This window comes from Dreissena polymorpha, chromosome 6 (assembly GCF_020536995.1).
Source record: "Dreissena polymorpha isolate Duluth1 chromosome 6, UMN_Dpol_1.0, whole genome shotgun sequence".
NCBI classification, from domain to species: Eukaryota; Metazoa; Mollusca; class Bivalvia; order Myida; family Dreissenidae; genus Dreissena; species Dreissena polymorpha.
In genome coordinates this window covers 88,568,339-88,592,836 of record NC_068360.1, presented here as the reverse complement: position 1 = coordinate 88,592,836, position 24,498 = coordinate 88,568,339, and the positions used below count along the sequence as shown (strand labels likewise).

Here is a 24,498-nt window from a genome sequence, read left to right as displayed (position 1 = left end):
TATTATATGGTGACCTGTCGGTAGCCTAATGAATTCAATATTATTGCAACGCTTAAATACGAAGACTCACTGGATCCCAGGAAAAGGTAAACAACCGTTTTTGCGTCGAATAAAGTTGGTGCAACTTAAAGAACACTTTTCAAAAATGTATGGTGCGAACGCATCCAACGCACCCCCCCCCCCCCTATTTGGCTACCGTTATGGCCCTGGCAATGGTTCCTACAATATGCTGACAGCCGGGACTATCGTGCGTACGTTATTTTGAAAACCCAGGCAATTGTTCATACATTATTTTTATTAATTAACTTTATAATATTAGACGAGAATGTGTTCGTTTTGTTCGCCCAATACAAGTTGAGCCTCGCCAATAAAATCGAAACTCGCCTTATACGAGAAATACGCGACCAATGTGGAAAAAACGCGGCCAATACGGAAAAAGGTCGGCCAATACAAGATTCAGTCAATCAGAAACCAGGAAAAACTCGGCCTTATATGAGAATCTTAAATTTCGACAATTTTGGACGCCATTTTAAAATTTTATGCTTAGTTTTGGTGCAAAAGTTTTAATGCAAAACTATTTTCTACTTTTTTATTTTTTATTCATCATATTTTTGTCTTGCCTAAAATCATAATTGTTGACTCGGCTGGACGATTTTCTGTACAATTTACTGTCACTAATCATTCATGTCTTCAGCCTATAAAATGACGATAACGATATTTCGACCTTGTTTCGCTATACCGTTCCAATTATGGCGTCTACTGTTGACATCGACTTCCCTGTGGATGGGATTTTGCCAAAGAAGGAGACTGGCGCAGCCTCTTTTCTTATAAAGTATCCTGATTTTGATGGGCGGAATGTTCTTATTGCCATTCTTGATACAGGTGTTGACCCAGGTGCCCCAGGATTGCAGGTGACTCGATAAAAACTAAGGATGCAATTGTCATTCTAAACAATGGTTACATCCTACTATATTTTCATATTTGCTCATCTGATGTAAGATTGTTGCGTAGACTCATTTGCATCGGTTGTATGGATTTTGATTTATCAGGGGTATTTAAAATATCAAGAAGAAAGTTGATTCACAACATGAGCTCTTTCTAGAATAATGAGAATACAAACCAGATCTTTTTAGAACAAAATGTACTACAGATCTTATGGAACAAAATCATGTGACTTCTGGTATGGTTGTTGCTGGTTGAGTCGTGGGTTCTGTTTGATTCGTGGGTATAGAAATTGCGTGAAATCTCGCAAAAGAACGTTCGCACATGATGCAGTTCGTTACAGAAAAATGTTTTGACACAATCACCATTTTTTCCGATCAAAAATGCGTCAAAAACAAGTAAATAGTGTATTTCATCATAAATTGATAGGTCCTTATGAAATATTTCCTCATTAATGTATTGTTCATATAGTGTTCAAAGTAACACAAAATCGTTTATTTTGGAGTATTTACCATGCTACATCGTCTGTTGACATTTTTTCAAAAGAAATTAACCTGCCCTGCAAGGTCAGTTTAAAGGCTATTTATAGTATGCAAATCTTGAAATTCTGGCAGCCAATCAGAACCCACGAATCAACCGGAAGCTAATTTTCATGATGGTAGTTTGACACTATCAACACAGTCGATTATTTTGATGTTTAAAGACAATAAACATTTGGAAAAAAGCAACAAATCTTAAAGAAGAAAGGTAAATAATAAAGTAACTAATAAAGTATATAACTATAATAAATATGATTTTGAATTATTATAAAGAGTTATATTAAGTTAGTTTTTCCCAAATCAGTTAATTTTACATGATCCAATTGCATTTTTTTCCCAAAATGGCCAGGGAAAGGCCTGTTGTACATGTATCTAGGTATATTGTGTCAATATTCTTTGATAAAAACATTCCAATTTGGTCCATTTTATTGATAAAAAATGCTAACATTTTCCATTTTATCGATTTAAAAAATCCCAATTAGACTCAAAATGGCTAGGAAAACTAAGACTGTGCATGAAGGCTGAACTGTCTTAAACTAATGTTGAAAAAATCATTGGTATATATTTAAGAAAAAGGACAAAGACATTCAGCTGTGAATATTACATTCATGCATACATGTGTATTCATATAATAAATATCATTACATATAAAAGAGTAAATTTTTTATTTTCCCCTTTTCCTAAAAAATGACGCGTTTTTCCCCTTTTGACGGGCCCAGCCACCATTCCCCTATAGGTGAAAAAAAAACACTTGCTAGAAACTTGCAAAAATCTGTTATCAAAAGAGGATTTACATAGCAATTAAACTTGCCAGCCATGTAGAAACAAGTCATTTATCAAATAGAGTACTTATTAATATGTTTCACTATTTTCAACATTATATTTGAGTCAAATTGACGAGTCAAAAATTAAGAGGTTCTAAAGATGGTTTGTCCATGATAATAAACTTTCTACCATTATTTCCGTTGGTGCATTTCTGCATTTTTTCTTTGATTTAAGATACGTGCTTGTTGTTTTTTTGTTACTTTTGATTTCTATAGCATTAGTGTGTGTGAATTATTTGTGTTCCGTAATGTTCTCAACTTGCTTTCTTCCTCAGTGTTAAATATGAAATGTTTCTTCAAGGTAACATCCACTGGTGAGGCTAAGATTATCGATCTCATAGACGCCTCTGGTTCAGGTGATGTGGACACTTCCACAGTGGCCGAGGTAAAAGATGGAAAGGTCACTGGCTTGACTGGAAGGACTTTAGTGGTAAGTTCATTAAGGTTAACCTGTATATGAGTTTTGGGTTAGAAATGCTGAATAGCGCACAAAATGTTTATGTTATGAATTCAGGGATTGAAATTAGCAGTTCCACCGACAAGTCTGACTTCTTATATCTCGACTTGAAGTCTAAAGAACCAGAAAATTTCCCTAGACAGCCCTTGTGCAACTGAAAATGTTAGGAAGCCCCGTTAAAGATTTATCAGTTCAGAGCTTGCCTGCTGATTAAGATCACTGTTTATTAACATTGATATTTTAAATTATATAGATAATAAATAATATTATTGATAGAATAATATCTTTCCTCTGACATTACTGACAAATCTTTCACTTGTTTTTAGGTTGAAATCAAAGCCATTTAAAACTTTGTAAGAGGTACTATTTTAACAGTTACTGGTACTCTGCTGTTAAGAAATAATAAATTACATTGAACATAATTCATAATTCAAATTTGTATCGTATACAGAATACATTCACCCACACCTCAGTAAATGCATTCAGTTCCAACACTTTTGTGTAAACCCTTTCCCGCTCAGAGGCGAAGTGAAAATGGATCAATGCAACCTGCATAAAACCAGAACAGCCTGCAAGTAACTTGCAATCTGTTCAGGGTTTTTCGCTGTTTGCTGCTCTTCAGTATCTTAGCGTTATTAGTAAGGCCTTAAAACTTGAATCTATTAAGAAAGATATTAAATTCAATTTGATTTTCTTATAAGAACTACAAATGTGTCAAAAAGTGTATCTTAGTTGTATAGGGTTAATGCCCACAGATTCCCGAGGACTGGAACATAGCAGGGGGTAAAGTACACCTCGGCTTCAAGGTCGGCTATGAGCTCTACCCTCGCCTCCTCCGTGATCGGATCGTCAAGGAACACAGAGAGGCCACCTGGGATGCCAGTAGTCGACTGGCCATGGCGCAGGCCTCCAAGGCCTTGGAAGATTTTGATGCTGCGCACGCTAATCCTAGTCAGGTAAGAGGAGTGTCTTGGGCCCAGTGTAATTAATATAATAACATAATAATAAACATGTTTGCTCAACTCAGAAGCTGATATTTGAGTATCCACTCATCTGAGTATTGAGAATGTTGGTCAGCGTAGGCACAATCTCAAATATCAGCCATAAGAATATTCACATATTCCTTTACAAACTCAAAAGGCAAAAGCTATTATTGTAAACACCAAATTGAGCATTATTGTCAAAATCATCTTGACAATAGAGAAAAAACTAAAAGTTGAGTCAGAATATTGACCTAAGCATAAGTTTAGTTGTGGTCAAATTTTCTGGGAAATAAAAATTTATTTCAATTGACATTAATGTTAAATTTGGTGACATAAAATTGATTTTTATGACATCAATTTGATACATGGCTTGATGCCTAAAATTGTGTCATGAGTTTGTTTGTATTTTTATGCTCCCCCCAAAAATTTGGGGGGAGCATAGTGCGTCCGTGTGTCCGTCCGTGCACAATTTTTGTCCGGGCTATTTCTCAGCAAATAATGACCAGAATTCAATGAAACTTTATGGGAAGCTTCACTACCAAGAGGAGATGTGCATATTATCAGCGGGTTCCGGTCGGATGATTTTTCACAGAGTTATGGCCCTTTGACATTTTCCATTAACTGTACATATAGTGCAATTCTTGTCCGGGCTATTTCTCAGCAGTTAATGACCGGAATTAAATTAAACTTTATGGGAAGCTTCACTACCAAGAGGAGATATCCATATTATCAGCCGGTTCTGGTCGGATGATTTTTCACACAGTTATGGCCCTTTGAAATTTTCCATTAACTGTACATATAGTGCAATTCTTGTCCGAGCTATTTCTCAGCAACTTATTACAAGAATTCAATGAAACTTTATGGGAAGCTTCACTACCAAGAGGAGATGTGCATATTATCAGCCTGTTCTGGTCGGATGATTTTTCACAGAGTTATGGCTCTTTGATATTTTCCATTGTACATATAGTGCAATTCTTGTCCGAGCTATTTCTCAGCAACATATTACGGGAATTAAATGAAACTTTATGGAAAGCTTCACTACCAACAGGAGATGTGCATATTATCAGCCGGCTATGGTCGCATGATTTTTCACAGAGTTATGGCCCTTTGAAATTTTCTATAAACTGTACATATAGTGCAATTCTTGTCCGGGCTATTTCTCCCCAACTACTGACTGGAATTCAATGGAGCTTTATTGGAAGCTTAACTACCTTGAGGAGATGCGCATGTTATTTGTGGGTTCTGGTTAGATGATTTATTTAGAGAGTTATGGCCCTTTGAAATTTTTAAGTTGCTAAACCATCCATCGTATTATTTTGTCTAAAGTTATGCCCCTCAAGACGTTTCCTTTTATCTGAATATAAAGTGCAATATTTTGACAAAAAAAACATTTGGGGAGCATCACCCGACTCCGACGGTTTCTTGTTGATATTGGTTTTGTTGGTGAATATGTTTTTAATAAAAAATAAGGTAAACAATTCTAATCAATATAAGCTGATATTGTTAATGGATTTCAGAAGTAGTTGTGTTAACATTGAGGCAAGAGCTGAACCATTTGCTAACTCTCATAGCACAAAGGGATAAGGCTTGAATCTTATTCTATCACTTGAAACTAAGAAAATTGTTCAAGATTTTTATTCAACAATCAGAATCAAGTAAATAATTATGATCTAAGTCATCATATGGTGCAGCCTTAGACAAGGTAGGACATATGATTTAGGGATGATCATTAGATTGAGTCCACTAGTAAATTGACCATTCAGTAAAGCTTCTAGATTATCTGGAAAAAACTAACATGTCCTCTGAACATAAAGTGTGGAAAAACATTGGGTGGGCAGCCCTGGCAAAACTGGTTATTGTCCTGCTGATATAAATATTTAGGCAGAGAATGTAAGTCTGGTTACAAGTGCATGGGTTATTGAGTTGTGCTCATTTTGATCACTGGGAACAATAAAATTATATGTGCTGTGAGTGCAACATTATGTGTATTTATAAAATACACAAATACATGTGCCACATTCTGAGAAAACTGGGTTAAATGAATTTGGGTAAAGGATCGTTCCACATAGGAACGGTACTTTCTGCTTTTATGGTATTTTTCTATTTTAAGGAAGTCTCCTCTTAGCCAAATATCAGTTTAGGGGTGAAGTGTCATCCCTCATAAGCCTGTGCGGATTGCACAGGCTGATCTGGGATGACACTTAACGCACATGCATTAAGCCCAGTTTTCCCAGAACGCTCATATTGTTTTCTCAGGAACAGAAGCTGGAGCGGGAGAATCTTCAGGCGGTGTTGGACGTAATGACTGACCTGGATAAGAAGTACAATGACTGTGGCCCCGTGTATGACTGCGTTGTGTTCAACAATGGAGAAACATGGCGGTATGCTCACTATAGTGATGTCTAACATTAATTTACGGTACTTTGTTCCAGATTTAATATATCAGAATATTTAAAAACAATACACATTTGGATCTGTTTCCTATCAATGACTTGGTGTATTTTTATGCCCCAGAAGGGTGGCATATAGTTTTTGAACTGTCCGTCTGTCAGTCTGTTCGTCTGTCCGAAAACTTTAACATTGGTCATAACTTTTGCAATATTCAAGACAGCAACTTGATATTTGGCATGCATGTGTACCATATGGAGCTGCACATTTTAAGTGGTGAAAGGTCAATGTCAAAGGTCAAATATATGGCTTCAAAGTGGCGCAGATAAGGGCATTGTGTTTCTGACAAACACATCTCTTGTTTAGAAGTATTATTTGAACTCTCCTGAGGGATTATGTGGACATTCCAGAAGAAGGTATTTTACTCAAAATGAGGTCATTCAAATCACATATATACTGGTACAAAACCGCCACTGTATGCATGACATAACTCCAACCTTATTCATCTTTATTTTAACTTATGGGATCACCTAGACATTTTAGAAATCTGAATGTCATCTTAAAATTATGAAGTTTAAAGCTAAGATTTAAACCATTTAAAAACTAAGCTTTAAACCATTTGAAAACATTATTTCTTAACAACACCCAGACAGAATGTTAACATTCGATTTTTACTTCCACTACAAGTTTTCCCATTATTTAATCACAACTACTGGTGACAGAAAATCAGAACATTTATTAAAAAACAGATGGTTATTATACATACCTGTATAAATGTGAGTACCATGTTTTGAGAGATCTTCCTTTGTTGCAGTGCCTGCCTTGACACCAGTGAGACGGGTGACCTGTCAGCCTGTGCAGTGCTGGCAAGCTACAGAGAGGAGAGGCAGTACAGGACCCTTTCCAAGCAGGGTAAGAAGGGACGGGGGCGCTAGAGAATGGAGAATGGCTCAAGGGTTTAAGAAGCAATAAGTCAGATGACACTTAAACTATGTTTTACATAACTGTTAACCCTTTGCATGCTGGGATATTTGTCGTCTGCTAAAATGTTGTCTGCTGAATTTCTAAAATTAGCATTTTCTTTGATTTTTTTTCAAACAATACTATCAGAATAGCAAACAGTTTGGATCCTGATGAGACGCCACGTTTTGTGGCGTCTCATCTGGATTTAAACTGTTTGCAAAGGCCTTCAAAATTCGGTTCCCGCACTGAAAGGGTTAATTATCCTTTACCACTCAGATATGTACTTTGACATGTTTGTATTCCCATTGAAAATCCAATTAAATTGTACACCATTCTTACTTGATTCAAGTTTTAAAGGATTAATTTCCAACCCTAAGGTACTGATCAGCAGCAGACAGCTTAAAACCTGAATAGATTGCGAGTCACTCGCAGGTTGTTCAGGTTTTTTGCTGGTTTCATATAGCCATTTTCACTTTGTTTCTGAGCGGGAAAAGGTTAACCCTTTGCATGCTGGGAAATTTGTCGTCTGCTGAAATGTCATCTGCTAAATTTCTAAAATTAGCATTTTCTTTGATTTTTTTTCAAAGAATACTATCAGAATAGCAAACAGTTTGGATCCTGATGAGACGCCATGTTCTGTGGCGTCTCATCTGGATCCAAACTGTTTGCATGGGCCTTTAAAATTCGGTTCCAGCGCTTAAAGGGTTAAGTGAATACAGGCTAAGGAAACAGTTTCATCAACCCTGTTACGTTAGTTGCATTGATTTTTAAAATTTCAAAATGTCTAGTTATAAGATTCACTGCAGGCTTATGGGTCATAACTCATGAGAGCATGTTTAAATGAACTCCTTACTGAACATTCTCAAGGGGTCAAAGTACTGAAGTTGAAGGAAATTCGTTTCTCCATATATTGTTTAATGCTTAGGCAATGAAGTTTTGAATAAATGAACATTGATGAGTTTCAAGTATTAATGTTGGTACGCTTAAAGGAAAAATTACTTTCACAATTTTGTTCCAATCTTTGTTTCTGTAGGGCAATTTCATCCAAACAGTTAGGTGACAAACGTTTGCCTGCGAAGTTGCATGCGCTGTTTTGATCTGTTAGCTGGGTAGATTGGTCTGTGATTCATCAGTAAAAACATGCAGTTTTGATCTGTGTTTTGATCTGTGTTTTATCATTTTTAGATATGCTCAACTACAGTGTCAATATATATGATGAGGGCAACACTCTTGAAATTGTTACCAACGCAGGTAACGAATATGTATAGTATTTTTGCATGTGAAGCAGTGTTTCAGTGTATGATCTTGTATATAAACTATACTCTGCCAACGACCACTTTTTGTCTTTAATGCAAATGGCAAGTCAATTGTGCATTTAACAATTAAAGGGTATTTCTATGAAACTAATATATATATATATATATATTTATTTTGCATTTGTTTTTCATGCGTTCTATTTTATATACATATACATTTCTTGTTATGCTATACAAACATAAAAGCATCTCTCTGTGAAATGTTAAATTGATGTGGGAAATTTAATGTCAGGAGTTTTTCTGCCTATTTTGGGAAAAGGAGTCTGACCAAATTAGGAATTTTTTATCGACAAAATTGTCCATTTTGGTAATTTTTGATTCAATGAAACGGCGTATTTTGGGAAAACATTGTGAATTTATCATGCTTAAATAAGTCAGTGGATTAACAAATAAATGTTGTCTTCTTTATATAAACACATGCAATATTGGGCATGTTCCAACGTTTATTCAAGTACTGCAATTTTTTTTTTCAGTTACAGTTGCACTCTGAGATAAGAACTGTACAGTCAAAAACTTATAGCAGATATTTTTGACCAAAACAAACACTGGTTAGTCACACAAGTTACAGCATAATTTTTCTCTACTTTCTGTTTTTGAAAGCATCACACAGCTCCTCCAATGTTTTGTCATTCATGTCTAGACCTTCAATGCAGGTAAGCATCAGATGAGTAAGTTTGGTTTGTGTGAACGTGCTTCGTAATGGGGAGCACAGCAGGTTCATGGTGCTGAATCCTCGCTCAACCACAGCATTGCTTGTTGATATGATACACATCAGCTGGACGAGTTGGAACATTACTTATCTAATAATCATTATTCGTAAGACACTTCTTTCTAAAAAAAAAAAAAAAAAAAAAAAGGTATTTTTTTTTTTTGGAAATTGGGATTTTTGTTTTAAATTTTGCTTTGGGATCAAGTCTGTTTGCTTTGGGAATGCCTTCCGTTTTCCGGAGGCGCAGACAGTGCTGAAAAACCCCTGAATGTTTAGTTATGATGTTTCAGTTGGGGGATAAGTTTTCTACCAGGGGAATCTGCTTAATATATCAGTTTTACTGTATTTGATGAACCAATTAAGGCTTGATACATCAGTTTGACACTTAACCCTTGCTGTATTAATTCCTGCTTCAGGGGCCCATGGTACCCATGTTGCCTGTATAGCCGCGGGTAACTTCCCAGACAGCCCAGAGAGGAATGGAGTGGCTCCAGGAGCCCAGATTATTGGCATCAAGATAGGAGACACACGTCTGGGCTCCATGGAAACGGGCACTGCCCTTGTCAGAGCGGTATGGGGGAATGGGGCCTGGATTAACCATTTACCACTTAGATACACTCTTTGATGCTTTTGTAGTCCCTTAGAAAATATGATGAAATTGAAAATGTTTCTTACTAGATTCAAGTGTTAAAGCCTTCATTTCCTAGCCTAAGATACTGATGAGCAGCAAACAACATAAACCTGAACAGACTGTGAAATGCTCACAGGCTGCTGGTCTGGTTTTATGCTGGTTGCCTTGAGCCATTACTTTGCATCTGAGTGGGAAAGGTTGCATTGAAAAGTTTCAGTCATAATTTATACGGTTCTTATGTGTGCATATAGATGCTGAAGAAAAATTAAATCTTTTTCAAATTAATTAGAAATGTCATCCAATAATTGACCAATCAGATTACATGTCCTGTTGTTAGTACGTTTCATACAAAAAAGCACTCCCTGAAGTTCGTGAGTTGATTGCATAGTAAGTTATGTACTTTAAAATGAATTGAACCCTGTTTTCTTAAAGCAAGGCTTAAATGTATGCTTTCTCAGAATAATGCTCATGGATACCATGTAAGTTGTTGAATTGCGAGAGTACCCTTCCTTTTTCAGATGATTAAAGTGAAGGAGTATGGCTGTGACCTGGTCAACTACAGCTATGGGGAGGCGTCCCACTGGTCCAACTCCGGGTATGCATGGATAGAAATGAGTTGTGTTCTGAGAAAACTGGGCATAATGCATGTGCGTAAAGTGTCGTCCCAGATTAGCCTGTGCAGTCCGCACAGGCTAATCAGGGAAGACACTTTCCACCTAAATTGGATTTTTGCTAAGAATAGACTTCATTTGAACGAAAAATGTCATAAAAATAGAAAGTGTCATCCCTGATTAGCCTGTGCGGACTGCACAGGCTAATCTGGGACAACACTGTACGCACATTAATTATGCCCAGTTTTCTCAGAACAAGACTCAAATGTGTCATTGCCTGTTATTCTGGGGCTAGTACACTTTGGCCTGGGCTATTCTTATTTTAAATTTCTGGTAGATTTTATTACTATACATTAGAAAAAAGCAATTTTAAAAGTAGGTATTCCGGCTGGGCAGTTATTTTAAAGCTTGAAACAATTCCATGCAATTGATAATTAAACAAACATTGGCCACCATGGTTCAATAGTAAATTTGACAATATTCATGAAATTAGACCCATGAAATTATTCAATGCAGACTCATAGTAGGTTGTTATTAATTGAAATATCTTCATTTCAGCAGTGTTGTTGTTCTATTATCTATGACTTTATTTATAGATAGTATGAGGTACAGTTTACATGAACATAATTCTGGACTCATCACTTTTTGTTTGGCAACCCCTAAATATTGTCATTTTGGTAGTGTCCATTGTCATAACCCACTTTCACTCATATGTGATATGCTAATTGATCGAACGTGCCACTTTCACTCAAATGTGATATGCTAATAGATCGAACGTGCTTGATTTAGCTAATAAAATTTCGTTGTCATGAAATAATTTTCAAGCTTTTAATTTTGGTTCCATGTACCAGTGGGCATATACATATAGGATCTGGCACGAGTTGTCATATAATACCATATTTTATTAAACGCCTCTAGGAATTTTGTTAGTAAGCGAGCCTTTGGTGAGCTTATTAACAAATTTCCTGGACGAGTTTATAGAGAATACATGGTTGGTGCCGCGATGGAGAAAGTTTATCCGGCGAGGCTTAGAAAAAGAAAATAGGGCTCGCTTTTTTTATTTTTATATTTCGGGCCAAACCGGATAAACTTTCCTTTCTCGGCACCAACCATGTATTCTATTTATCCTGCTTCATGCTGTTGACACATTTTATCAAAGACAAATGATAAATTGACATAACAATTTAATTATTCTTGTCGAGCCTCCTACATGTACACAACATTTCTAACGACTGAATAACTACCAATTGTTTCACGTAAAAAATAGTTCCACTTTAAACTGTTCCTTTTAATACTTTCCTATTGAAAATATGAGAAGAAATAAAAAACGAATGGAGAATGTGATATTTTTCTTGGTAAAAAATGAAAAAAATGCAGCAGTAAAACAAAAGCTAAATTTTATTTACCATAATGACAATTTTAATCCATTGCTTTTAACAATAAATTAACAACAATATACACATCCATTTTCTGTTCTTCCATCCCTTTCTCAAATCCATTTTCACATGTTAGAACATGTTAATCGTCACAGCGTGCGTAGTAATACACTACTTCCTGTTGACCGGAGGTAGGAAAATTTATTCAACCCTGCTTTATTTGGTCAATGTTTGCAACAGAGGCAGGATAAAATAAAATATGGTATGATATGACAACGAGTGCAGATCTTTTTTATCACATGCTTTTAAATGAGCAAATTAAATCAGGGTTGGCACCAATCGACCGCACCCGGTTTTAACCAGCGTTTTTTACCGGTTAAAACCGCCCCGGTCAATACTCCCAAAGTGGTCATTACTGGTCAATACTGGTCGATTGAACTTTACCCCCAATTTTGATTAATATTCCATGCTTAATTAAACAATATTGATAATATAAATTAAACAGACATGTTGCCAATAATGTCTTAAGCTATTAATACCCACTATTTTATACCTGTTCATGCAATTTGTAGGCCAATCTCTCAAAATTTTGCAAATGAGGCAAGTTGGTCAATTGGATTTTTCTGGTCGATTTTTTTTTCAATTCTAACGAATTATGAATGCTCAGAAAATTCTATGCTTGATTCAACAAGAACCTGTCAATTACTGTGTATTAGTTGTTCCTCATGCCCCACTGTCTCCACAGTCTTTCACAATCTTCTCACCTATGCAGGTTAGGGCACCCAAAACTGATAATAGGGCCTTACATGGCACCTTTGACACAACCCTTGTCATGTATTCTTGCCTGGATTTCTTTAAGTACTTTTAAACAAAATAGTGAAAAAATATTTTATTTTCCATTGATATAAAAAAAAAAACATAATAAGAAATTATTATTAAAAGAAAGAAATAATTGAAAAGAAGAGTCTAGAGTAGACCCACAATTGGTAAACATTATTTGTTGCCAAAATCAAGAACTTTGATTGCTTATTCATTTGAAGACCAATTGAACTTTAAAATATGAAAACCTTTTTAATATAGAAAGGAGACAAGTTAGAAGTAACTATTAGAATATAACATTAATAGCAAGTTATCTCATTTTGTTTGAGTGAAATGAAATAGCCTAAGGGCAGATTTGCTTCATTGACACTATCAGAGACATACCAGTGCATGCATTTTATTACCAATTAAGGCTTAGAGGCCAGCTCATTTATGACCCTAGAAACCACAAGAGTTCTGTTTGTCCATCAGTTTATCAAATAGATCTATCAATAGATCAGTGTAATACTATGGTAACTACAATAGTAATAATACTTAAGTAACAGGTGTGATACACTGTGATAAAGTTATTGCCTTAGTTCTTTTGTATTTGAGACCGTTTCCATAAATAATAAAGAAGTATTTTTTACAGCTTTAAAGATTTTTTTTAAATAGATAACTCAAAAAAAGTTTATCAATTACAGAATAATGATTGATTTAAAATAGAATAGCTTAAATTCTTCCTTTGTCATGTTTAAATGCTATAATTTTCAATCGACCAGTATTGACCAATATTGACCAGTAATGACCAGTATTGACCGGTTTTAACCGGGTATTGACCGCCGGCCTGGTCAATACTCAATTGACCGGTCAATATGCCAACCCTGAATTAAATAAATATTTACGCAAACATAATGATAAATCCCGAATGTTGTTTACATTTCGTGATATTATTTGACGTTGCAACGTCATTTCAGCAAAATAACAAAATGCGATTTATCAATTGAACGAAAATAAGCCAATTAAAAACGATTCAAAAGTATATTTCACATGTGTAAGATAGAAATATTCATAATGGTTTTATGACATGGGAAACAGGGTATATCAAGTTTTTGTCATTAATACCATGTAGTATTATAACATATATATCTAAGCACTGTTAACATTATTCATTATCATTATACAGTCAATTAAAAACTAGATTTTCATACTTCATGGAAACAGTATTGAAATGTTTTGTTTTTTTGTAATTTCATTTGCCAAGATTCATAAGAAGGAATGTCAGTGAATTCTCTTATTTTATTTAAATTTTGTAGTTTAAAAAACTAAAGTCTGTTTAACAAATGTAAACAAACATTCAAACACAGAGTTTTCATTGTCATATCATGGATTAAGGGAGAGATAAATTAAGCTGATACTGCAAATTAATACACTTAAAACAGTAACAATCCTCATATTATATATGTAAATTATACTGGTACATGCTTTATAAATATATTTTTTTATTGGGTGTTATTTTATGTGCCTTGAATATTTTGTAATGTTGCATATAAACAATTTCAAAAGAGAAATTTGAATTTGTGTCAGATTTTCAGTCTTATGATTAACATGCTGAATAAAATATTCTGATGTTATGAACTATTGTTTTACAAAATGCTGGTTTTAATCTTAGTATATATTGTATTTGAATTGCTTTCTATTCTTGTGTTGAACATGCTGAATATAAATAATGTGGTCCGTGGTATCCTTTTCAGACGGGTGACAGACATACTGAGTGAGGTGGTAAACAAGCACAATGTGATATTTGTCTCAAGTGCGGGCAACAACGGCCCCGCCCTCTCCACAATGGGTACCCCTGGGGGCACAGTGTCAGCCCTGATAGGGGTGGGGGCCCATGTGACTCCCGCCATGATGGCCGCCGAGTATTCCCTAAGGGAGAAGCTCCCTGCCATGCACTACACCTGGTCATCCAGGGGACCTTGGTATGCATACATGATGGGTTGTTTATTTTAGCCGCAGTCTGGGGAAAAGTGCGCATAAAGTGTTCTCCTAAATTAGCCTATGCAGTCTGCACAGGCTAAAAAGGGACTACGCTTTCTGCCTAGACCTGATTTTTGTTTGCAAAAGCCATCCTTTTAAAAGAAAAAAAATATAAAAAAGGAAAAATTTGTCCCTGATTAGGCGTCTGCACAGGCTAATCTGGGATTACTCTTCATTCACATTCAATAAGCCCGGTTATCTCAGAGCGCTGCTGATTTTTATGTAGCCTGTGTGAAAAGTCAATCAATTTTGTTATATCACCATCTTTCTGTCGCATTTTTATCATAATAAATTCATGCTGTTGTATTTTCGCTCTATCAGCATCATGCTGTTGCATTTTCACCATAAATATGTGTATCGTGCTCCTGCAATTTTATCATTGTGTAGACACATTATCTGCACTTTATGCTAATGCAACTTCAGTATTTTTGTTATTGTACTTTTGCATTGTAGTCATCAAAGTCTCATAACAGTTTTCATTTAACTTTAAAATTTAAGCAAAGAAACAGTGTTTATTTTGCAATGAAACACATCATATCTAGACTACATGTTTAACAGGTGTAAGTCCTCAGTATTCTCACATAAGTTCCTCACTCCAACCATACATTCATTGCCAAGTAATTATTCCTTTTCATTATTTAAAGTTATTTTAATTTGCAAGTAGAAATGGCAGCTGTGAAAATTAAAGAAAATGATCACCAGAATAAATAATTTCACACAAAAATATTCCTTGTGCAATACCTATACAGAATTCCATAAAAAGTATTGTGATCAGTTAAAAAAACGTTGATGGCAGGCAATATTACTTGAAAGACCATCATGATGTAGCCCCAAGTGTGGATAAGTGCCCCAGATGGTGCCATTTCCTCTGTACCCAACTGGACCTTCAAGTGTTCTCAGCTGATAAACGAGCCACGTTCTGGGAAGACTAGGTTAAATGAAGTGCCTCAAGTGTCTTCCCAGATTAGCCTGTGCAGTCCACACAGGCTAATCTGGTGGTGACACTTTCCACCTTAACTGGATTTTTACTACCAAGAGACTTACAAAACATACCATTAAAACGTGTCGTCCATCATTCTGCACAGGCTAATGTGGTACCACATGTTACAAAATTGCATTACGCGTAAGATTCTCAGAACAGAGCTCAAATGCAACGAGTATCTCCAATAATAATTACTATCCCCCTGGTGTGTTTCAGTCATGATGGAGCCCTGGGTGTTGATATCAGTGCCCCGGGTGGGGCCATCGCCTCTGTACCCAACTGGACCCTCAAGTGTTCTCAGCTGATGAATGGAACCAGCATGAGCTCACCTAATGCATGTGGATGTATAGGTACAGTGAAATATAGCAATATCTCTCACCCAATGCATGTGGATGTATAGGTACAGTGAAATATAGCAATATCTCTCACCCAATGCATGTGGATGTATTGGTACAGTGAAATATAGCAATATCTCTCACCCAATGCATGTGGATGTATAGGTACAGTGAAATATAGCAATATCTCTCACCCAATTCATGTGGATGTATAGGTACAGTGAAATATAGCAATATCCCTCATTGTAGCCCTTTAACTCTCAGATAAGCGGCTTGACCCACTTGTAGTCCCTTACAAAATGAAATTAAATTTAAGACTTTTCTTGCTAGATTCAATTTGTAAAGACTTCATTTTCAACCCTTAGATACTAAAGAAAAGAAAACGGTATAAAATCTGAATAGTCTGTGAGTAGCTCGCTCACTGTTCTTGTTTTATGATGGTTGCATAGAGCCATTTAACATTGGACCAGTGCAGACAAGGTTTACCATGTTAAGTTCGAAAAAGTTGTGTTAATGTCTGTATTAGTTGTAATCTTACTGTTACGGGCATGAACATTGTTAAAGACCACTCTTTAGGTTGCATTGTCTCTTAAACTCAGGTAAGCAAAACAGCTCCATTTTAGTTTTCTTGTTTACTTTTTCAAAAAAAATGAATGAGGCTTTTATGGAATATTTTGTTTCAAGGAAGACTTTTCTTATCAAAATCCAGTTTAGCTGGAAAGTGTTGTCCATTATTAGGCTGTACGGACTGCAGAGACTTGTCTGGGAACAACACTTTACGCACATGCATTACGCCCCATTTTTCCACATCAGCCCTCATATATATCAATATCTCTCAATTTAAGGTGGGTTTTTTTCCAAAAGTTGTGTTAATGTTTGTAGTAAATGTAATATTATTTCTATGGGCTAACACACTCTTAATAACCATTGTGTAGATGTAATTGTTCCTTAAACTCATATATGCTAACCAGCACCATTTTGGGCTTCTTGTGTACTTTTTTCCAAAATTTGACGGAATCCTAATGAATGCAAATCTTGAAAATATTCTTTTCAGTTCACAAATCAGAGAAAGTTTCTGCATGTTCTCTGAATATTTTCCAGCCCTAGTATTGTCTGGCCTGAAGGCAGGTGGTATCTCTTATAACCCATACAGTGTGAAGAGGGCCCTACAGAACACTGCCAAGCCAGTGGACGGGGTGGAGGTGTTCGCTATGGGACACGGACTCGTGCAGGTATAAATGTACACTAGAGCCTCATTGTAGGAAGACTGGGATAAATACATGTGCAGAAATGGCGTCCTAGATTGTGTTTGAACTATGTTTCCATTTAACCATGACCCAGGTTTTTGTGAACTATGTTTCCATTTAACCATGACCCAGATGTGTTTGAACTATGTTTCCATTTAACCATGACCCAGGTGTGTTTGAACTATGGTTTAATTTAACAATGACCCAGGTATGTTTGAACTCTGTTTCCATTTAACAATTACCCAGATGTGTTTGAACTATTTTTCAATTTTACAATTGCCCAGGGTCGTTTGATCTCAGTTTCCATTTAACCATTTCCTAGGTGTGTTTGGGACTGTGCTTTAATTTAACGATTGCCCAGGTTTATTTGAACTCTTACAAGTTAAACCATGACCCAGGTGTTTCATTTAATCATGCCCCAGGTGTGTTTAAAATCAGATTCCATTTAACCATGTCCTAGGAGTGTTTGAACTTTATTTCTGGAAAACCATTTTCTGACGGTGTTTTAACTCCTTTTCCATTTTCCCATTCCTCAAATGTGTTTGAACTGCATTTCCATGTTCCTACTGCTCCAGGTGGAGAAGGCCTATGAGTACCTCTGTCAGTACGAGAGGGCGATGGAGAGCAAGGTCCAGTTCACCATCAGCTGTTCAGGCTTTGGGCAAGGCATCTACATCAGGGAGCCCGTGGACCTTGATAAGCCCTCTGTGGTGGCCGTGTCTGTGGAGCCTGTGCACTACGAGGGGATCACAGGTGGGTGAAATGGTACCACACATGTGTGTTAAGTGGTACCACACATGTGTGTGAAGTGGTACCACACAGATGGGTGAAATGGTGCCACACAGGTGGGTGAAGTGGTGCAACACATGTGGGTGAAGTGGTGCAACACAGGTGGGTGTAGTGGTACCATGAAACCAATATTACTTCATGGGTCCTCTCGCCTGTTTTTAATGTTTGACAAAAGTTTATTTTATAAGTATTTTATTGGAAATATATGTTTAAAAAGTGATGTCAGACTTAAAAGGGGAAACCAGTTTTGACATGTCATTAAATGTTTTCGTATCTTTCATTATGGTTTTAGCATTTGAATAAGCGCCATTGAAGTAGAAGCTTAATAGAGATGCCTACAAAAACATGAGATGCTAATTTAAGGTATAGAGCTATTTTAAGGTATAGAGATGTCTTGCTGAAGGTACCTATGCAGATTAAAAAATGTGATTTTACAATGATAATATGCATTGAAGCAATTACCGGCAAATAGCTATATTAGTCTATAATTCTAGACCTTATTTGTTTATGCCCCCGAAGGAGGGCATATAGTGATCGCACTGTCCGTCTGTCCGTGCCACTTGGCGTTTAGGTTTCGAAAAATGCTCATAACTTCTATGTCACTTTAGATGTAACATTCATATTTGGTATGCATGTGTATATGGACAAGGCCTTTCCATACACACAAATTAAGACACCTTGGACCTTGACCTTGAACTTAGGGTTTGTGTTTAGGTTTCGAAATCTGCGTTTAGGTTCGAAAAATACTCATAACTTCTAGGTCGCTTCACATGTAACCTTCATATTTGGTATGCATGTGTATATGGACAAGGCCTTTCCATACACACACAAATTTTGACCCCTTTGACCTTGACCTTGAACTTAGGGTCTGCGTTTAGGTTTTGAAATCTGCGTTTAGGTTTTGAAAAATGCTTATAACTTCTATCAAAGCGTTTATCGGGGGCATATGTCATCCTATGGAGAGAACTCTTGTTTCTTTCTACTATTAATAATCATATAATGTTTCTTTATGTTGAACAAACAGAATAAAGTGACAGAAGCTCTGAAGGGTGCTGATTGCTCTTTTGTCAGCACATATAAATTTGCAGTTTGTTCCTTGTTAAATGCCCTTAACTGGATGGTACGCAGTTGAAGACAACTGTTAAACTGCATGTGTGCAATTTGTCTTTGTCTTTCAGACAACGACGAGAAGATCTCATTCAGCATGCAGCTGAGTCTCACGTGTGATGCCGGGTACGTGGAGTGCCCTCCCCACCTGGAGATGATGAGTGTACAGCGCTCTGTCTCCATCAGGGTTGACCCCCGAGGTCTTGCTGAGGGTGTCTACTTTACTGAGGTATGTCTGTGGAAAACCTATGGCACCTACTATACTGAGGTATGTCTGCGGTAAACCAAAAGTGTCTATTATACTGAGGTATACCTGAGGTAAACAAATGGCACCTACTATACTGAGGTATGTCTGCGGTAAACCAAGAGTGTCTATTATACTGAGGTATGTCTGTTTTAAACCAAGTGTGTTTATTAATCTAAAGTATGCCTTAGGTAAACCAAGGGCATCTTCTATACTGAGGTATGACTGTGGTAAACCAAGGGCATCTACTATACCCAGGTATGACTTTAGTAAACCAAGGTTGTCTACTAAACTGAGGTATGCATGAGGTAAACCAAAGGCGTCTACTATACTGATGTTTGTCTATGGTAAAGCAAGGGCATCTACTATAGCCAGGTATGACTGTAGCAAAACAAGGGTGTCTACTATACTGATGTATGCCTGTCGAAAACCAAGTGTGTCTATTATTCTGAGGTATACCTGTGGAAAATCAAGGGTGTCTACTATACTGAGGTATCCTTGTGGTAAATCAAGGGCATCTACTATACTGAGGTATGTCTGTAATAAAACCATGGGCGTCTTCTATACTGAGGTATGCCTGTGGTAAACCAAGGGTGTTTTCTATACAGTGTTATGCCTGTAGTTAACCAATGGCATGTAATTTACTTGTGTATGTATGTAGTAAACCAAGTATGTCTACTGAGGTATACCTGTGGTAAACCAAGGGTGTCTTCTATACTGAGTTATGTCTGTAGTTAACTGAGGTATGTCTGTTTTAAACCAAGTGTGTCTATTATACTAAAGTATGCCTTAGGTAAACCAAGGGCATCTTCTATACTGAGGTATGACTGTGGTAAACCAAGGGCAACTACTATACCCAGGTATGACTTTAGTAAACCAAGGTTGTCTTTTATACTGAGGTATGCATGAGGTAAACCAAAGGCGTCTACTATACTGATGTTTGTCTATGGTAAAGCAAGGGCATCTACTATAGCCAGGTATGACTGTAGCAAACCAAGGGTGTCTACTATACTGATGTATGCCTGTCGAAAACCAAGTGTGTCTATTATTCTGAGGTATACCTGTGGAAAACCAAGGGTGTCTACTATACTGAGGTATCCTTGTGGTAAACCAAGGGCATCTACTATACTGAGGTATGTCTGTAATAAAACCATGGGCGTCTTCTATACTGAGGTATGCCTGTGGTAAACCAAGGGGTGTCTTCTATAATGAGTTATTCTTGTGGTAAACCAAGGATGTCTACTGAGTTATGCCTGTAGTTAATCACGGGCATGTTGTTTACTTGCGTATGTCTGTAGCAAACCAAGAGTGTCTGATTTGGAGAAAAAGTACCTAGCAAAATTGGGATTTTTCGAGTCGCGAAATCTTTCCAATTCGGAAGAATTTTCATCGACAAAAGCATTATTGGGAAAAAAATGTTCTTAATTTTTCTTCTTTAATGCAATGTTTTCATACATAGGTATTGCCCTAAAATGCTTAGAAAAGTATTTAAATGTTTTTTCAATGCAACAGTCATTTTCCACTGCTAGCGTAAGTATGTGTATGATAAAAATACAGACTTTGTTAATGTTATGCTTGAAGTTCAAATAAAATACATAGCTCGATATGTCATTTAGGATTTTTTATGAATATTTACAGTCGAAGGACCTGCGTTCAACATATTATTATTCAAATTCAAGTTGCCAAATGTCTGAAGGCAACCATTTTTTGAAACACAGTGACGTTGAAAGTGAAACCAGTCCACATTTCTCTACCCCAGACCATCGATATTGATTCTCAACCAATTTACAATAATTAATAAGTACACATGATTATCACATGTTGTGTACTGGGAACATTACCTGAATAATCCAGCACTTCAATATTTGAAAGCAAATTCTGACAGAAAATGTGTCTTAAGAATTGCATAAACACAACCGGCCGCCATTTGTCTGAAGTGTCAAGGTTGCACAAATTGCATTATGGAACACTCGGTACGATGACGTTTTACATGGTATTCCCATTGTACCTTAAAACACGGCACACTGTTATTTAAAACACAGTACCTACCGGGAAACACATTTATCGGCTTCAGTCATTTCGACCGGAAATGGGATTTCTTTTGGAGAATTGGGAAAAATATGCATATTTGGCATTGGAAATGGGTCAGTCTATCAGACCCGTGAGATAGGCAGAAAAAGGCCTGGGTGTTAATTGAGGTATGCCTGTGATAAACCAAGGGTGGCTACTATACAGAGTTATTCTTGTGGTAAACCAAGGGTGTCTACTGAGTTATGCCTGTAGTTAATTAAGGGCATGTAGTTTACTTAGGTATGTATGTAGTAAACCAAGGGTGTCTACTGAGGTATGCCTGTAATAAACCAAGGGTGTCTACTATACAAAGTTATTCTTGTGGTAAACCAAGGGCATCTACTGAGTTATGCCTGTAGTTAATCAAGGGCATGTAGTTTACTTGTGTATGTCTGTAGTAAACCAAGGGTGTCTACTGATGTATGCCTGTGGTAAACCAAGGGTGTCTACTATACAAAGTTATTCTTGTGGTAAACCAAGGGCATCTACTGAGTTATGCCTGTAGTTAACCAAGGGCATGTAGTTTACTTGTGTATGTCTGTAGTAAACCAAGTATGTCTACTGAGGTATGCCTGTGGTAAACCAAGGGTGTCTTCTTTACTGAGTTATGCCTGTAGTTAACCAAGGGCATGTAGTTTACTTGTGTATGTATGTAGTAAACCAAGGGTGTCTACTGAGATATATCTGTGGTAAACCAAGGGTGTCTACTATATAGAGTTATTATTGTGGTAAACCAAGTGTTTATACTGAGATATGTCTGTGGAAAATCTAGGGTGTCTACTATACTGAAGTATGTTTGTGGTGGATGTCTACTGAGGCTTGCCTGTAGTAAACCAACGTAGTCTACTGATGTATGCCTGTGGTAAACCAATGGTGTCTATTATACTGGGGTATGCCTGTGAAAAACCAAGGGCATCTACTATGCTGATGTATGTCTATGGTGAATCAAGGCTGTCTATTATACTGAGGTAGGCCTATGGTAAAGCAAGGGCATCTACTATACCCAGTTATGACTCTAGTAAACCAAGGGTGTCTACAACAACAATGGGTATTTGATAGGGGTTTACCATAGTTTGCTTGACAGTCAAACTGGGGTTTCAAATCAACAACTATGACAAATTTAGGTTTGTTAATCAAACATTAAAGGGGTGGCATGTGGGGGGTCATGGGTCAATGTTACCAAAAATACAAACAGTTTCCAGGCAATAACTTATTGAAAGAATTTAACTTTTGTTTTGGGACTTCATAATTATATTGATCTATCTTGCTTGGAATTGCATATAGGGTACAGATGGTTAAGTTAGGTCGCAGTGACACAAATTTTGAATATTTTTATTATCTCAATTATTGAGGAGAAAAAATATGCATTTAATTTTTTACTGTTTTAGAATTGTTATGTTTCATGTTTAGTTATGTTTCAGGTTGTCTCTCAAGGCTGAATTATTGGGTCTGGAGTGTTATTTAATTTATAGTAATTATACGCAGGTTGCAAACACTGTTTTGGGATTGAGTCAAATCAAATTATCGCCTTTGGATTATGCAGGTCTGTGCCTTTGATGTGAAGTGTGTGGAAAAGGGACCAGTGTTTCGCATTCCCATAACAGTGGTTGTACCAGCATCGTAAGTGTGAACGCAGTGAGATGGAAACTAAAACTGATTAAAATGAGCTTTGCTCTGGGAAAATGGAGTTTAACCCTTTGCATGCTGGGAAATTTGCCGTCTGCTAAAATGTTGTCTGCTGAATTTCTAAAATTAGCATTTTCTTCGATTTTTTTTCAAAGAATATTATCAGAATAGCAAACAGTTTGTATCCTGATGAGACGCCACTTTCTGTGGCGTCTCATCTGGATCCAAACTGTTTGCAAAGGCCTTCAAAATTTGGTTCCCGCACTGAAAGGGTTAAGGCATGTGTGTACAGTGTGGTCCTAGATAATCCTGTGCAGGCTTATCAGGGATGACACTTTCCACTTGTATGGTATTTTGCTTAAAAAGGAATTCTCTTCTCAGCCAAAATCCAGTTTAGGTGAAAAATGGTGTCTCTGATGAGCTAATTTATGAAAACCAGTATGTTAGATAAGGTTTTTGAATTTCTGTGTGAGAGCATCCGTTTATGACCCTGACATTGTGCTAACTTAGAGTGGCTTGGATCATTGCACAACATAATTAAAAATAAAAACCTACGAAATGTTAGAAAAAAATAACTGAAAGTGAAAACAGTTTTGTATTAAAATATAATACTTTTAAACAAAAAAAATCATTAAAATCCTTATAAAGATTGCAATTTGTTTCCACATCTGTAGAAGGTCGGCAGCCAAAGACGGTGAAGTACGTTATGAGAACATGAGTTTTCGTCCAGGCCAGATACGAAGGCACTTCATACATGTACCTGAAGGGTCAAGCGTGGCAGGTGAGTCAACAACACTATATACTTGCTTCATACCATTTTAGCCACATCATGCAAAAATGGGTCTTATGCCACATGCTGCCAGCGTAGCCTCATAACAGCCTATGCTATTGTTCAGTCTGGTCAGGTGCTACCCTTTCTGCTATAAAGTCAGGCAAGGATTCGTGGTCTCATTTGCTGAAAGGGCTGTTCTAGAGCTAAGCTTTAGAGCTACACTTGCCCCCACACGGCATCAGACCCATTTTCGAAAGTCCGAAATCTCATGAATTAAGCTAATCTTAGACTCATGGTTTTTATTGATATATTATTTTGGGGTTTGCTCTGTGAAAAGGGGGTTTAATTCATGTGCATAAATTGTTGTCACAGATTATCCTGTGCAGTCTGCACAGGCTAATCAGGGATGTCAATTTTTCCGCTTTTATGATATTTTTTAGTTACATAGAGTCTCCTCCAAGCAAAAATCCAGTTAAGGCGGAAATTGTCGTCCCTGATAGCCTGTGCAGACTGCATATGCTTATCTGGAATGGCACTTTACGCACATGCATTAAACCCCCTTTTCACAGGGCGCGGCCCATTTGTAAGTGTACACCTTTTGTTTATGACTATGTGACTGGAATGAAATATAACTTGTCTGAATGAATTGCGTAAGGTGAAGAATAACTCCCATTATTTCAATTATCAATACATGTGTTATGTATAATGATCACGTCAGTCATGATAAATCCCGCCTACCATGTTGTATT

The 24,498-nt window shown here is 36.8% G+C and overlaps 1 protein-coding gene across 4 annotated transcripts in view; it reads left to right on the top strand.

Moving 5' to 3' along the window:
• The first annotated feature begins 738 nt into the window (after positions 1 to 738).
• LOC127834337 (tripeptidyl-peptidase 2-like) overlaps positions 739 to 24,498 on the top strand; it is a 53,728-nt gene continuing 29,968 nt past the window's right edge. For all 4 annotated transcript variants that reach the window (XM_052360087.1, XM_052360084.1, XM_052360086.1 and 1 more), the window contains exons 1-15: positions 739 to 911; positions 2,607 to 2,735; positions 3,518 to 3,718; positions 6,002 to 6,126; positions 6,948 to 7,045; positions 8,282 to 8,347; positions 9,538 to 9,692; positions 10,271 to 10,347; positions 14,292 to 14,519; positions 15,776 to 15,909; positions 16,996 to 17,126; positions 17,717 to 17,894; positions 19,109 to 19,266; positions 22,895 to 22,971; positions 23,652 to 23,758. In XM_052360087.1, coding sequence (XP_052216047.1) covers positions 750 to 911; positions 2,607 to 2,735; positions 3,518 to 3,718; positions 6,002 to 6,126; positions 6,948 to 7,045; positions 8,282 to 8,347; positions 9,538 to 9,692; positions 10,271 to 10,347; positions 14,292 to 14,519; positions 15,776 to 15,909; positions 16,996 to 17,126; positions 17,717 to 17,894; positions 19,109 to 19,266; positions 22,895 to 22,971; positions 23,652 to 23,758 — 2,026 coding nt within the window. In that variant the 5' untranslated portion in view covers positions 739 to 749. The remainder of the gene's footprint in view (positions 912 to 2,606; positions 2,736 to 3,517; positions 3,719 to 6,001; positions 6,127 to 6,947; positions 7,046 to 8,281; positions 8,348 to 9,537; positions 9,693 to 10,270; positions 10,348 to 14,291; positions 14,520 to 15,775; positions 15,910 to 16,995; positions 17,127 to 17,716; positions 17,895 to 19,108; positions 19,267 to 22,894; positions 22,972 to 23,651; positions 23,759 to 24,498) is intronic.